Below are 16550 nucleotides of genomic sequence, written 5' to 3' on the forward strand. Positions count from 1 at the left end.
GATTGTATCCCAAACAAATGAATTTGCAACTCCATTCTATTTATCATTTTACAACAAGGACACTAGTTTAGACTACAAATAACCATGATGTTGTAGACACCACATGTCAATTTTTTTACAAGATGAGATAAAACTGTATTACTCCCGTTGGAATATCTTGTGCGATTGCTCAAGAATATTTAAAGAACATGAATAAACTGTGGGGAAAAATTGCTACAACTTGATATGTCGTTGAGTCTCATTAAATCAAGCAATAGGGAGAAACCCTAAAGGTCTTGTTATGACAGACCTTTAGTCTATTAATGTTAATTATGCACACTGTCACATTGCTTATATTCATTTTATGTTTCAGCGCATAATAACCTGTGGCCAGATGAGCAGTGACAACAGTGGTGGCACAAAAGACAGTTTCAGATTTGATATCCGTGTCGATATTCAAATCAATGGTCATTATCAGGCTTCAACAGAGCTTGATAACAACCCATTCATTTGAATCAGGTGTGCTGGATCAGGGAAACATCTAGAACATGCAGGACAGCGGACCCCGAGGACCAGGATCGAACACCCCTTGTCTATAGCAATCCTTTCTGTTTGTCCCATTTTCATCTCAGGGGATTTTGCATTAATTTGGCAAACAATGCTTACTGCTTACTCTGAACCTTGAATCGGGTTGAATAACAAGAGAACTATAGATATTTTGATGAATGAAAATTCTTAAAAAATCATGTGAGATCAAAATGCATGGGGTGTGCATTTTACAAGGCTAGTCAGTGGATACACTGATAGTAGTTGGGGGTTGGTCACATGACCAAGGAGCTATTGAAATTCAAATGTTGGTGAAATTAATGTAAAATCTCCAGAGATGAAAATGGGACAGGTGTCATCTCAGGTGAGTGTCACCTCAGTTGTTTCAGCGAGGATGTTACATTCTGGATAACAAAAATACATTTCTCATACAGTACAAGAAAAACTAAACACAATGTCTGCGTCAATCTATGATTGTCCTCTTTTCAACAAAAAGGTAAATGTTGCTGAGATATTAGAATATGGAGAGGTAATGTTTCTCATGAGCCAAACTATAGTGTTATTGTATAAAAACAATCTATAGTGTTACAGTATAAATACATTGTATCCATTGTGGAATATGAAGACTCTTGATATTGCATCCTGTGTGAGTTTTTCCTTTTACTTTCTTAAAAATATGTACCAGACATATCATCATCTCTACCTCATGGTATTAGAAAGGGTTTTGTTGTTGCATCATGGGACAAAGTGCTGCGATGGCCTCTGCACTTGATCAGTCAGTGACCCCAATCCTCTGGTCCCCCTGAATTACAATGATGTGCTTTCCAGTAAGAACATTACTCTCTATACCACTGTGGAGAGATCTTTTCAAGTTGCTGTTGGGAGATATGAACTACAAGTAACACTAATAAAATAACAATCAAATGAGAGAAAGATATATTTTATATGCAAGGGTCAGCTACATCAGATTCATTTTCCAAACGACGAGACAAAACATACTGTTTCCAACATCAATGGCCACTACAAATGGACACAGCATGACAGAACAGTCTTTCAGGGTTTGGCTTGAGGAAAGATATTGCTTTGGTAAAGTAGGTACACAGCCATTAGGCTTTCTAAATTGTACTCCAAACTTCAGTTATGAACAGTACTTCATAACTGGTAATAATAGATATGGTCAAGTTAAAGTGTAAATATAGTAGAAAACTTAGCACAGCAAACACAGAAACCAAGTAAAAGGTAATACATGTCAATAACATTTGGTAAATGTAACCCACATGCAGTCAAAAACTTGTCAACAATGAAAACCTTAAATAGCACTTTACTTCTGTGCATCATCTAGAACTACACAGAATCCCCATAGTAACATCTTTAAAACATAACTATAGGTTCACTATGTAGTTGCACAAATGTATACACTAAAGATAACAAGTCTTAATTTCAAATCCTAATCACAAACAGCATGCATTTGACCCATTTGTAACTAAGTTGCTTAAACCCATAATTCTATTTGCAAGGGAGAAAGTGCAGTGTGGTGGGGGGGGACTGATAACTTAGATGACAACAATAACAGCATTAGAAATGTTGTTAACAAAATATTGACAGTGCCCTGCAGAAAGATGTTCTGCATACATTTATGTACACCATTTACTGCAAACCTTCCAAAATAAATATACATTCAGCTTTTAGAAAACAATACAGACAGTATATTTAACATTATTGTCCAAAAGGATTTTAAGTGTCACTTTCACCTTGATGGATCAGATCTTAACCTTGGATGTCATATAAAAGATGGAGGATCTCTTGTGCACCAACACATTAACATTAGAAAAGCTAGAATATGTTTGGTGACACGAAAGCTCAGAGCTCACCTGAGGTATATTTTTATATTGATTCCATGATCATTCTGAATAAAGTCATTAAATAACACATAATGATACATTGACATTGAAAACATGCCAACTGAAAAATATCTGAAAGTAAAATGATAAAATGGAAATAAAAGATTATAGAAGTGCTTTATCTTTTACAGAAAAGCAACTGTAACAAACAAGTTAGACTTAAAAGAGTCGAGACCTAAATTTCTCCTGTTGTTCGTTCATGCTAGTCCAGGTATTTCCTCCCCGGCTGTGACCTTCATCACCTTCATCATCATCATCATCTTCGCCATAATGGTTGGCCCAGCTTGCTTTCAAAGGGGTTAGTTCAGGCGCTATCACATCTCCGTCCTGCACAATAGTAAGAGACAGAATTTCAGTTCCAAGCTGGCTTTGGAGTGGTTATCGGAGGATTTGTAAAGATCCCAACAAGTAGTACATGTAGAGGGTTAGGGTTGAATACAATGGAATTGTCTGGACTGTCTAACCCACCTGTGGTTTGGAGAAGTTCATGTCCATGCACCATTGGACAAAGTGCTTCTTTGCAGCCTCAACGCTCCTCTCATCAGTCTTCTTACAGTAGACCCGGATGAGTTGCTCTGCAAACCTCTCAGGCAGGAGCTTGGACACCTGGGCAGAGAGGACGTTCTACTGACTCGCTGTTCGAACTATATTTTTTTATAATTTTATAACTAAAGCATGTAAACTGGATGTGTACTGGATGTGTACTGGATGAATCAATGTGAAATGATGGTTAGTTTAAAGACAGGGAGGGGTTGTCATTTTCCAGGCTGGGGAAGCCGAAAATCCAACATTTCAATACCATTGACTCTGCTTATGTGCATACGACAAATTAACCTGAACAATATTCAGCCAAGATAACACTTGGGAGTTGACAAGACAAGTGTTGCAAACCGTCTTGGAGTACATTCATTTATTTCATTTTATGCCACTGTGCTTGAGACACTGGCACACCCATAATGGGCTGCACCTACTCTATGTGGACGCTATGAAAAATGCACCCGAGGTGGCATGAAAATGATCAAAATGACAGGAGAATACGTTTGTTGATGACTGGGGAATAAAGATTGCTATATAGCGCGCTTTGAAAATATTAAATAGTGGTGGGAATACACAGCTTGCCGAGTTATGAGGATTAGAAAGGCGTTTTATTCATTCTATAATAGGAATGGAAATATGTCATATTTCAGGTTTGCAGTTTTTGGCCAGGAGGAAGTTCATCAAATGGAGTGGTTTGAGAAATGGCAATAGGATTCGTACCTGATTCTTGCGGATTTGAATGGCTTTGGTGGGGTCGTTCTTGCAGTAGAAGCGCACATTATTGATTGGGTTCTTCTCCTTCATCCCGTAGTCCATGTTGATGACCTGACACAGAAGAAGGGCGTTATATAATGGAATGGACTTTTGTCTGTGGATTGATTTTATTGGACATGGTTCTTCAGAGTGTATGATTCAGAAATAACAGACCGTAGAAAACCATAATCGATCAGAATTGAGCATTCAACAAAAGCTGTGTAATAAGCTTGCATAAAATCTGCCCAAGCACATTACTTCCACCAATCAAAATGCAAACTGGGTACCTGTGTTGAATACATGGCTGTGAAGCAGATAGATAAGTCTGCTTTAAAGACTTGACACGCAAAGACTGGACACTCACATTAACTACAAAGTCCTCTGGTTGCAGACCAGCAGCTGGGTCCATCTGAGGCCTGGATCTTGCCACCTGGTCAGCCCACTTCAGGAGGACTTCCTGCCAGACAGAAGTGTGTGACTTTCGTGGGCAAAAACATTTGCTGAATGGTCTCATAATATACATAATTGCAGGGTTTATCCTGGTCAAAATGGGTCTTCGGTGCTCAAAAAAAAATAATAATAACAAAAAATATATATCTATTATAATCAATGTATTTATTCCCAAGTGTTTTGCAATTTCCTTTTATTTTCTTCGTGCCTACACTATATGTTATCATTCCAGGTTAAGAATACCAATGGAGGCTGCTGCAAATCGTTAATCAAACTTTTGTCAGCATTTTCAGTGGAAATGTCATTGGCATTCGTACAGGTGTATTTGTGCACGTCGGGCTGGCCCTCGCTGCAGAACGACAGTTTACTGGCCGCTCTGTCCATCCACGCACCTCACAGTTGCGTTTTGGTCAGACAAGAAGACACGCTTATCAACTCGATTACTATTGACCAAAGCAGAACGAGGGTTCGGCTGTAGCCTACTTGAAACATACTATTGAGAACACGCTGACATGCATTGCACGCGTGATGAAAACAGGTTTCATGTATTTTTGTCTTTCATCGCAGGCTTTTTTTTTTTTTTGCCTTAGGTTCTCGGGATTTGTCACAGGCGGTCAGGAAAACGGCACTCAGGGATTCCAAACATCTGTGCAACTAGCTATACAGGCAAACACACACACACACACCTGTGAGATCTCCAGTTGTTTCTCAGCCTGAGTCTGGCCCACACACTTGTAGAGACGTCGGCAGGTGATGTTCTCTAGAATCTCTCTTGCCTCAGTCAGCTCAGGAGAGGAGGAGTGGAGGATCTGCTCAAACACATGGTCTACATGAAGACAGACAGACAGACAGACAGGGCAAAAAAGAAAGCCAGCGTAAAACAGGCGGAGGGGAATATGACATCCTAATCAAAATACTGACCATGCAGTTATCCTTAAACTGTGGGTTTCCTTGATAAAAACATTTGGAAAAAAAACTCACTCTGAGCCTACCTGTAAGTTTAGAGTAGGCCTCCATATCGTCTATGGCCGTGGATATGGTGAATAGCTGTCCTCCAGAGCCTTTAACCTGGATGTGAGGGTCTGCTTTGATGAAGGCCTCCGTGATCCTGAACACACACACACCCGCACACGCGCACACACACACACACAAAAGCTGGTTTTATGGTATCATGGAGAGCCTTTCCTTAGGCAGGACAAGTGGTTGAAGGGATTGTGGAGGAAGCAGACCATATTTGGACTGAGTCGCCCCTGTCTTTGGGGGAGAACACATCATACACTGCTGTGGCTCAAAGGCCAGTGCATTCCATCATAGAAGAAGATGAGGCTGACTACTAGAAGAGAAAGATGGTCTTTAAGTCTCCACGCATGTGGGACATGTACCACCTCAGGGGACATATCGGGAATATAGGGAAGCTATCCGTGCAAATGATTATATTCTTTTCAAATGCGCTTTATTTGTACATAGACATGTTTACACACATCTTCCCTTTTATCCTGGTAGGCATTTACAGATCCAGTACTCACATAGTCTCAATGATGTTGCCCACTTTGTGCTGGTAGGCCCGTCTGTGCAGGCAGTTCCTGGTGTGGAACATGTCATAGAGGTTACCTACTTCCTGTTGAAGGGGAAACATCAAAGGTGCCAGTTGACACACTTTAAATGGGATGTCATAAGCAGTTTGAAGGTTGAGGGCTAGCCAGGCTACAGTTAGCACCTTATCTCTGGTACAGATGTGCTTCTTCCCGTCCACCTCACACACTCGGGCAAACTTCAGAAAGCGGTGGTAGTCAAAGTTATTTTGAATGCCCAGGTGGTAGCAGTCCCTGTGTGTATGTGTGTCAGAAATAGAAAGAGAGGAAAATGTGTTACAGCACGGTTAATTATGCTGAAGAACATATTTGGTTTGCGGTTGAACTTACCGGGCAAAGTAGTCCCATTTGTCAACATCAATGCCGTTTCTCTTGTTGGCTACAATCTCATAAAGAAAGGATTTCTCTTCTTGTCTACCTTTGTAAGGCCACTGGGAATGGAAGTTGAAATGGATAAGGAGCTTCCATAACAACGAGCATAAAAACGCGTTGTTAATCAGCTTTTAAGTCAACCTTGGATGTTTTCATTGGATCTCACCGATGCTCCGGTGGTTTTGTCTGTCGGTCCAGCGATTTGTTCCTTGATGAAGTCCAGGTCTTCAGGCAGAACCAGACCATGCTGCTCCATCACTTCAGCCAGTTCATTCTTGTGCACCAGGTGGTCGAACATGGCCAGGGAAGCCATCTCATGCTGCAGAGCACAACAACAATGTTATGAAAAAGCACAGGTACACTGCCCCACCCTCAAACGTACATAAAAAGGCAATCATTCTTTTCTCAAGTGCCCAAAAACAATCTTTATTTATTTAATAATGTGAGTCACATATGTCGTACATGTGATTGTAACTCATGTTAATCTATCTCTTATCACCAAGGGCTGTAATAATGACTCCATATTTCCAAGAGTTATTGTTGCTGTTCTGCACCTGTACATATTTGCAGACTATAACATTATGAGTCATAGTCCCAGTCTAACTTGGTGGACTGGGAATATACTCACATTATGGAAATACATTTACATTTACATTTATTCATTTAGCAGACGCTTTTATCCAAAGCGACTTCCAAGAGAGAGCTTTACAAAAGAGCATAGGTCACTGAACATAACAACGAGATAGTCCCAAACATTGCAAGCAGCCAAAACATGAAGCATACATTGTGAAAAAGCTAAACAAGTGCCAAAAGGGAAGACCCATAAGAGCATGTAGTTATACAAGTTACAAATAAAACAACATGAACCACAAAAGTGCAGGACTGTACCTGTAAAAGAACAATCAACAGTAAAATATTACACAGCAAGTACAAGACTTAACTTTGTTATATCTAACCTACAATAGCAACAAGTCACTCAATAAGAGTCGTAGTGATCCTGGAGGAAACTAACAAATCCAGCCAAGCATTCTTAAGTGCCGTTGTACTCCCGGAACAAGTGCGTCTTGAGCCTTTTCTTGAAGGTGGGGAAATAAAAATATAAAATGTTGTTCCTTTATATAGTATATTCCCACCATCGTTAGACTGGGACAATGGCTCATAATGTTATAGTATATCATATATATATATATATAATATAATGTATGTATGTATGTATGTATGTATGCATCATATATTATGTTGGAAAAAGTGGACTTTGAAAGCTATATAGTTTACAAAGCATGTTTGTACAAAGGCCAGGACACAATGTAATAATGGGTGTTGAGGAATGCTTGCCCTCAATTGTTTGTATTTGTCTGTGTGTATGTACTTTCTGAATGAAAGTATTGTGGGGGGAAAAAACACAGCGAATGTTGCTTCTCAGATTCTTAACGGACAAAATCCCTTTACCTTCCATTTGGTTTCTGGACGGACTTTGGGGATGAACATCCCGTCGAACATGTGGGAGAATGGGCCATGTCCTGTATATGCATAAAATAAAAAGATTAGGCTGGGATGTCAAAACAAAGAAAAGGGGGGGGGGGGGGGGGGCGGCGTAATTCAGTTCCAATTGAGTTTTTGTTTGAAATGTTTGTTTTGTATTCTGTCTTTTTTCATTTGACAAAAAACGATCAGGTAAGTGCTGACGATTAGCTTACATTTAGAGTATTCCCTCCTGTATCAGCTGAACCACATGGCAATTCAAGCACCTTTTACACACATTCTTGTAAATATGACCCATATTCCAGGCTATTTGTTGAATTGAGAATGTCAATTAGGCTGCAGGTGTATTCATTTGCATTGTTAAGGCTTACAGTATACCCTGTGTCTAGTCCTGATTCAAGGCTTTGTTTTGCCATGGTGGAATGAAGTGATAGGACAACATGGAAACACAGCATGATGATACTAACTACTTACTAACCGAGAGTGAGGTCATGCCAAGAAATATCAAACTGAGGCTGGGACTTGTCGACCGAGCGATAGCGAGGTTGATACGGCAAAGCCGAGGAGGGAAATACGCGTCTGGCATGACTACCCATTAGCCAATCAGAAAGCTTGTACCGTCGTTGCCATATAATAAAAATTCATAATACTCAAATTAAAGCTATAAAAGTCCAGATTAAACCCATTTCAACAGGTTCAGTAAAACAAACACCGGTAAGCTCAATTATGGAAAACAATCCAACTGTACACAAACTTTGGAATCCTAACATGGGGCACATGTTATAATTAACAGTTAATCCAAAACAGTCTGAACTTGAACCATATGGTAATTATATTCTTTTGACCTCAAATACAGAGTACAGGACCAAGATAAGCATTCAATCCTATGCTATCACTTTCTGAATGAGCACTAGCAGAAATGTATCCTGTCCATCTCTCACCACAGCACTGCTTGTGGTGGAAGTGGTAGTCAGCCCTTTCCTACCACGGACAGGGTTCCGTTCCATTCGACGCACCCAATTCCGAACTGTTCTGACCAGGGGCGGTTTTAGGCACGGGCAGACCGGGCATTTTTTCATGTCACGTGGGGGGCGCACAAGCATAAAAAAATAAATAAAAAATCTGTGCGGTTTTCTCTTATCGATCATTTCAGTTAGTGGGGAATTGGCATATTGGCCGTGCAGCAGTTTCGTTTTCGTTTGTCGCAGCCAGGTTGTAGCGGTGCTCGTTCTGGGGGCGCTGTCGGGGGCGGCCGACGGGGTAAGGGGCAGCACACGGGGTAGGGGGCGGCACGCGATTTCTTCCTCCCGGGGGGGGGGGGGGATATCCGCTTTTCCTTGACCTGAAGTACAAACTGTGATTACATCAGAGGGTGTATCATATAGGAACAAGAGAATGGAAACTGCAACATTGGAGAAGTCAAGTGAAGGGGAAGAAAGAGCCTGTAGCGGTCTGCTAAGGAGCCCCAATGCTTGGAGACATGTTAGTCATCTCTCCTAAAGACCAGGAGCCACTAGGAAGCATCAAGGGTGAGCTGCGTGCCACATTAGTCGAAGGGTTGGCCAAATTGGGTTCACTCAAACACAAAAACAAATGCCAAACAAATGGCAAGCAAAACAAATGGTCCACACACCATCGATGACGCATCCTTGATTACAATGGTTCAGCTCGAAACCGGTGGAAAAGTGGGTCGGGCTCACTAAGCACCAGGAATCCTGAACGGAACCACTTATGGAACCAGAGCAAACTTGTTTTGGGGGGTTCGCGTGCAGTCATTACAGTTCATGGAGAGTGAACAAGGTTGAGTGTGTGTGTTTTCCTCACCCAGGTCGTGGCAGAGGCCAGCGATCTGCACACAGAGGATGTCTCTGCGAGAGATGAGAAGTTCTGGCTGCCGATCATTCAGCTCCTGGACCAGTCGCCCTGCCAGGTGGCCCACTCTAGACCGACACAAACAAATACAACCAGTTAACAGTAAGCACACAGTAACCATTAAACTAAATCAAATACCCATTTCAAAACAAAGGAACTCCTTCCTACCCTATGGAGTGCTCAAAGCGGTTGTGGGTCGCCCCGGGAAAGACAAAGTAGGTCCCCCCAAGCTGCTTGATGAAGCGAAGTCTCTGGAACTGGGGTGTGTCAATGATGCGGACCAGCAGAGGGTGCATCTCCACATGCCCATGTATGGGATCATTGAACACCTGAAGGTTGAAATGGGTCGGGAATAAGAAATCACTACTACTGCAACCAGTAAGGTTGGGCAATTCATCAAATTCATGATCGAAGCTAACAACTTTGAAATCCCAGAAAACTACGATTTTAGCTTTGCTTTAGTTCATAAAATAAATGTATTGAATTCTCAAACGGAATCAGTGACTAATGGATTACACCTGTGCATGACGTCTCTCTGAGATACTTTTAATAGTGGGCCTTCAGGATTGACCTGTTACAAATCAGCATGGGTACAGGTAACAGGAGGTGAAATACCTGATAGGGCTGAGCAATTATTACAGCCTCGCCCAGCATGTGAGATGACTCAAATCAGCTGCCAGCAGTGAACACTCACCTGGTTGCTTAACTGGAAAATTGGCTTTTTGTTGTCTAATTTGACTTTCTTGATTCTTGGTGCTTAGTGAGCCCGACCCACTTTTCCACCAGTTTCGAGCTGAACCATTGTAATCAAGGATGCGTCATCGATGGTACTTTGAACATTCTTGCTCTGATTTAACCCATAGTCAAATAACTGTACTTTGTCTGCTATTAGCATCATTTGGTTCATGTTAATACTTTTCAGTTTCCCATCATCCTTTAAACCATAGAGGAATTAGATTTGGTTGTTTGGCCAATACCTTTTGAAGCACAGTCAATCATCATATTTACAGTGCTTCAGTAGTCCTGCACCTATAAAAGGTACAGGGAGCTGGAAAAAATGTTGTTCGTAGTCATGCCCATTATTGTTGCTTGAGACATCAACAGCTCCAGGGCATGACTAAACAATAGACAGAGACAACAGAGAAACCACACACGTCATGATGAGCTTCTTTCCTGTTTGTGCACATGTTTGACCTTGGTGATTCACCCTCAAAACTAAACACAACACCCTTTTTATTGTTCCTACCACCAACTGAGCCACCCTCATGTAGACTGACCAGTCTTGCATCTTTGTGTGTATTCGAACTCCCTTGCCTCCCCCCCTCCCTCCCCGTCCTCCCTCCCTCCCCCGTCCTCCCTCCCTCCCTCCCCCGTCCTCCCTCCCCCTATTGCTGGCCTTGAAAGAGGAATGAAAAGAAAAGTGAAATGAAAGTGTGTGGTGTTACCTTGATCGTCTCAGCTGCTATCTGCCAGAGCTTCCGCAGGCTGTGCAGGACCTGCAGTCTGGTGCCAAGGGGTCTAAGGGAGGCAATGCCACACAAGAGATATGAGAAGTAGACCTAAACACAGAGAAACTAGGCTAAAACATCCTTGACATACAGGTAAAGACTAGGCCCGGTCTGACTGTTCAGCAAGTGTTGCTGCTGTCTTGATATAAATTAGGCCTAGTAGTGAAAGTGCTAATGAGAGGAATTGCAAGCCGAACAAAAACACACACTTACTCTATCCCCATCTTCTCCAGTCGTGTTTCAGTAATATAGCGTAGCCCTACTCCTGTGATCTTCTCCTCTATGGGAACAAACGAAGAAAATGTAAGGATACCACTTTTAGAGATTGGACCTGCGTTGTGTTTCACCTTCCATAATAGGCAATCGTTTAAGTGATCAAATGAGCGTAGAACAGGTTAGAGGAAGTTATGAAAGGGGTTTTGAATGACATATTGAAATAGGGGTCTCCCTCCTGCCCATTTAGATTAGACAGTCACACTCGTTTTAGATTTGCCAGGTGAAAACTGAACAAATTTGTAAGCCTACAAAGTAGGCTACAAAGTATTAAATGTCATGGACGTACACGAGACACTTTTAGCGAGGTTAAGCTTGCTATGCTAGAATTAGTTGGGATGACAACCAACCGTTCATTCTACAGCACAAAACATTGTGCATGACCAAATAGTTGGTATAAGCAGACTCCGCTAGGCAGGCTGAGTGTGCTAGCTAGCCACCGAGCCACTGTCAAAATGTAGGTTATAGCCACATGTGAAAAGCGTGTAAGCTAATAGATATGCTGGCTAGTTAGAATGAGAAACCAACCTCTGAACCTCTCCTCCAATGACCCGAGTCCTTCCTGACACATGTATCGGCAAGTGTCTTCAACATCCCACTGCATGAAGTCCCTGTTTCGCCAAACAACCGACACTCGCTTCTCTGGTGTTTTAAAATGAATAGCCACCGGCAAATCCTCTCTTGGACGTTTCCGACTATCCATTTTGATTGTCTACTCTACTCGATTATCTATGGTGAGAGTAATCTGATAGTAATGTTGAAGATGACTTCTAGATTTCGCGCCAAATGGTTTGACCGTACAGTACTGCTTGCAGTGAATTTCAAAAAAAAAAAAAAGTGCTGACGTCAAGCCGGCATTTATAGCCTGGGTTCTGACGTAGGCCTATGGGTAGCCTGGATGGGCGGGCTGTAGTAGCCGAAGACAATTCATTCTGGTCCATGCATGCTATTGTTTTTGTAAATATGCAATATTATGTAAAGGTGTCAGGTCACGAAAGTAGTTTTTATGTTTGCATTACATTATTTTATTTTTTTAACTTATAGTGGAGTTATTCAGCAGGTCAAGTGCTATGGCCTTCCCATAATAATAATAGTAATAATAATAACAATAACAATAATAATAGTAATAAACATAATCGTAGTCATAATCATGGTAAAATGGCCTATCAATAATAATAATGAGTCATTTTGTTTTAGAAATTGTGCATTTATTCGGTAGGCCATAGCAAGTGCTTGTTTAGTGTAATTGAAAAGGGTGTTTATGCATATTTGTTAATGCTTTAGAAAAATACAATTAAGGCCTTTTCCTGTTGTTCTTTTACTGACCAACCCGGTCCTGAACTGATGTGGATATGCTTGTCCTTTTAATAACTGGCCTGGATTTGACCTACTGTAACAAGTTTTGACATCCCATGTGTCCAGTGTCTGTGTAGCAGCGTCTTGACCGGATTCCCTTTGAAAGGGAAGTCCCTCTGGTCCTCTGCCATGCAGCTGCCTGGGCTCCAGTGTAGACACTCACACTACAATTACAACCTGGAAAAATTAGAAATGGGAACTGAGAGAAAGGTTCTTTACCCATCTTTGTTTAAGGCTGTTTGTATCCACTTGAAAGACTGACAATAAACCCAAGAAAGACTCTCTTTTTTGGGGCTCTTTATTGGTTGATACATATATTGTAGAATTTAAGATGCAAATTACTGAACATATTAAGGTTAAAACTCAATCAATGGAATAGATTGTTCTGGGTTAGCTACAGCTTTACTAATCCATTATACACTGGATGGATGAAATATGTACAGAATTTAGGTGAAAACCAGGTTCATTATCATGGTGCACATGGTGTGGTGTACAAACTTTTTATTATGTTAGATTATGACTGAACCCCAGATCACACCCTTCATGAACCAACTGGTATGTGTTTGTTGAGCCACTACTGTAGCATTTAAGTCAACATGACAAGACATAATTACTGCTATATGCACTTTTATGGTGTGACACAATAATTCCTGTGAGAAAGTCAACACAACCGAAACAGGACACTGAAACAGAACTGCATGTGACTTCACACTAGGCCTTATCAACATCATTTACTGTCATAAAGGTATCTGTGAGTTGCATCTTAAGCACTCTGTACAGTCGCCATGACTCTCTGGAGGAGCCCTTTTAGGCTCTCACAGGCCAGTGCGTGAATGGCTGAAGTGTGCCCAAATTAATTTGGCCACACTCCATGTTCCTATATCCCACATTGGGGGAAACTTTGAATTCTCCTGTGTGGAGGGTATATAAGAAAGTCATTCAGGTCAATGAAGGTAAACCAGTTGCCTGGTTCATAATGTAACAGGGGCTGAGTGCATCAACATTCAGAATTGATCAATCATCAGTCAAGTGACTGTTTAGGGTGTGTAGGGTGTGTAGGTCCAAGATAAGACACATCCCTCCCCCCTTTTTTTAGGCACCCCAACATATAAAAGTATAAAAACTGCAACAGCTTTCCTCAGAAGGGATAATCTGAAAAACACCCTTTAGTTTTCCATCCATCCATCATCTTCCGCGGGTCGGGTCGCGAGTGCAGCAACCTAAGCAGGGAGGCCCAAACTTACTTCCCTTTCCCTGGCCACTTCCACCAGCTCTTCCTGGGGGACCCCGAGGCTTTCTCAGGCCCTTTTGTTTTAGATAGGCTATTTTCTCCTAAAGGACTCGAGCAGAATCTCCCTGAGCCGAATATTGTATTACCCCTTTTATCCACCGAGGAGGATAAATCGCAAATGGAGTTTGTAACTCTTGTTTATCGCTCTCATCACCCAATGTGACACTGTACCAGATCTCTTTTCCAGAAACTTTTAAGCAGGCGCTTTGGTGCCCTCTGCCGGGGAATGTCAGAAGGCACCCTACACCAAAAAGTTTGCACTGATACAGTGCTCATGTGGCCTAATGCCACAGCAGAGGCTGAAGCTCTCTTTGGTGACATTGTGAGTGTGTAGCGTGATCGTCTTCAGGTTGTACATGGCAAGGACGGATAAGTCACCTGAGATGGTTTGGCTGGTGTGTCAGACATTTTCAGCCATGTAACAGTGAGGTCACATATTCTGACGACAGCTATCAAATAATGTGACCTTTTGTGCCCTGGTCGAGCTGTTAAGCAAGCAGAGATCATACCTGATGGGTATCATTGCTCTAAATGTTATTGCCACAAAAAACAAACCTTTGCTCGAGTTGCTCCTGCCTATAGAATAGTAGCTAGGAGTAGCTAGTTTTTCTACAGGTGGAGTATTGGGGCTAGTTAGCAAAAAAGTCATCTTGAGTAGTGAGAGCACTATCCTTTCTCAAAAACCTCTGTTTTTGGTGATGTCTGTGGTGAAGAAAGGAGGGTGTGCAAAAGAGAAACAAGAAGACTTAACGTCCGGCAGACAAGTGGATTGCTCAAACTGTGTAAAAGGAGGGAGTGCAGTATATTTCTCCTGAAAATATCATTTTAAGCAGTGTCAACAAACAATATTCACCACCGCTTAAAAACCTACTGACCAGTTTTGCCAGTGTTTTGGGGGTGTACTACTAGCACTGAGATGTAATACTAGCAATGCTTTGCCATCCAGCTGGTCCTAATACAAGAGGAGAAGGGTGACTACAGGAGTGGTTTTGACACTTTTCCTCATTAAATAATATTTGGTTCAGGTGATCACCTAATCAATGGAATAGAAGGAGGAGTGATGAAACTTGTGCCTGTGTACATATGCTGATTAAAGAAAAGCTGTAGATGGGATGTTTATTCCAGGAGAGGGAGCCATTATCCTTTCCATGTATTTGTCATGCCGGGATTATGAAAAAAGAAAATTGACAAGCTACAACTCAAGGTTTCACCTTAGTTAAAACAAATTCAGTGTATCTTTGACACTACGGACATACTTTGAAACAACACACAATACAGAAGTCACTGGTGTGTGTGCAGGTCACACATCCTTGATCCTGCACTTGTGTCCGATATATGTATTTATCAAATCCAACATCAGAGTCCTGCAAAGTTAAAGAGGATTCATATTGGAACAATTAATGAATGTCCCAAAAGTGGGTGCAATGGTCACTGGGCAAGTAGCTAAGACTTTAACGGGCCACACACACAGGACCAAATGTTATGGCTCAGAACTGGTGATTTATCAGGGATTTCACAGCCCTAATACTTCTGTTCCCAAACCCCTGAGAGTTGGTAAGTACCCTTGAGACCTGCAAAGAGGCTGTGTGCTTTTTGCTCATTCTACAGGACCTTTTGAGCACACGTGAAGGACCAAGGAGAAAAGCCTCTTGGCTTTAGGATTATGAGTTAAACTGGTCCTCTGGTATGAATCAGCAATGCCAGACCATTGGCATATTTCAGCATCTTTAGTATCCTTCTATACCATTAAATACTACTTAAAGGAATCAGGAAACAGACCATGACACATTTTTGAATGACAAGAGGCCCCTGTAGCATTAAGACTACGTTCTTCTTTGACTTTTTTTGTTGCTCTTTGTTAATGATGTACATGCTTGTTTGAGCTACTTAGCTAAACACTCATGTTATTGAAACCATAAACAACTGATAGGTCTATGCCGCTAAATAATGTATACCTTTGGTTCTATTTGAGATATTTGGTTGAAGTGACATAGTGTGGTGGAGGTACCAACTAAAGTTCAAATCAAATTTATTTGTATAACCTTTTTTACACGGTTGTGGACTGTGCTTATAGTATAAGTTCTGACACACACAACTCGGGCCTTGCACAATTAGCCAGAAGAAAAACAATGGTCTGCCCAAACAATTGGCATTTGTCTGTTGGCATTTTCCAATTAGGACTTACATTATCACCTGTTGTTGCTATCATCTCACAGGCCCTGGTGTGAATATGGCTGACATTGACCTGGGATTTTCTATAAAAGTTTTTTTTTTCCTAATACACAAATTAAATCATTTTATTCTTTGGAAGAAAAGATATGTGGAAATGTTGGTGTTTCATCTATTTTCCTTACATCTGCTTCAGGTGAATTGAAATATAAGTTTGGAGGCACGTAGTTCCACTGGTCCCTCTTTGCTCCTTGTATATGTAATACACATTAACTTCCATTAACTTCCAAGACAGTGGTTATGTAACTTAGTGGCCATGTCCCTACGTGCTCTGGACACTATCTGCCCTAAACACATTTAATGTTTATTGCCTCAGTTGATCGAGTAGTCATCTATTTCTTTTGTAGATTTTAGAGGACCAAAGAGGCTTCAGGAGTTTTCTCACCGTCATTTTACCATCAATAGTCTG

The 16550-nt window shown here is 41.4% G+C and overlaps 1 protein-coding gene across 2 annotated transcripts; it reads right to left on the bottom strand.

Moving 5' to 3' along the window:
- Positions 1–1449: 1449 nt before the first annotated feature.
- On the bottom strand, positions 1450–12079 carry LOC146251612 (deoxynucleoside triphosphate triphosphohydrolase SAMHD1-like). Of its 2 annotated transcripts, none has more exons than XM_084680281.1 (16): positions 11794–12079; positions 11206–11272; positions 10930–11002; positions 9653–9813; positions 9437–9552; positions 7580–7650; positions 6297–6449; positions 6089–6189; positions 5884–5992; positions 5693–5784; positions 5159–5274; positions 4853–4992; positions 4081–4173; positions 3684–3788; positions 2895–3032; positions 1450–2753 (listed from the first exon to the last, which is right to left on the bottom strand). In XM_084680281.1, exons 1-16 carry the CDS (start codon positions 11966–11968, stop codon positions 2586–2588), a joined length of 1878 nt encoding a protein of 625 aa, XP_084536407.1. In that variant the 5' UTR covers positions 11969–12079; the 3' UTR covers positions 1450–2585. The 2 variants fall into 2 exon arrangements, with proteins under 2 accessions (XP_084536407.1, XP_084536408.1); XM_084680282.1 differs by lacking the exon at positions 11794–12079 and adding an exon at positions 10179–10601.
- Between the last annotated feature and the right edge of the window lie 4471 nt (positions 12080–16550).

This window comes from Hypomesus nipponensis, chromosome 18 (assembly GCF_054491055.1).
Source record: "Hypomesus nipponensis isolate SF chromosome 18, ASM5449105v1, whole genome shotgun sequence".
Lineage (NCBI taxonomy): Eukaryota > Metazoa > Chordata > Actinopteri > Osmeriformes > Osmeridae > Hypomesus > Hypomesus nipponensis.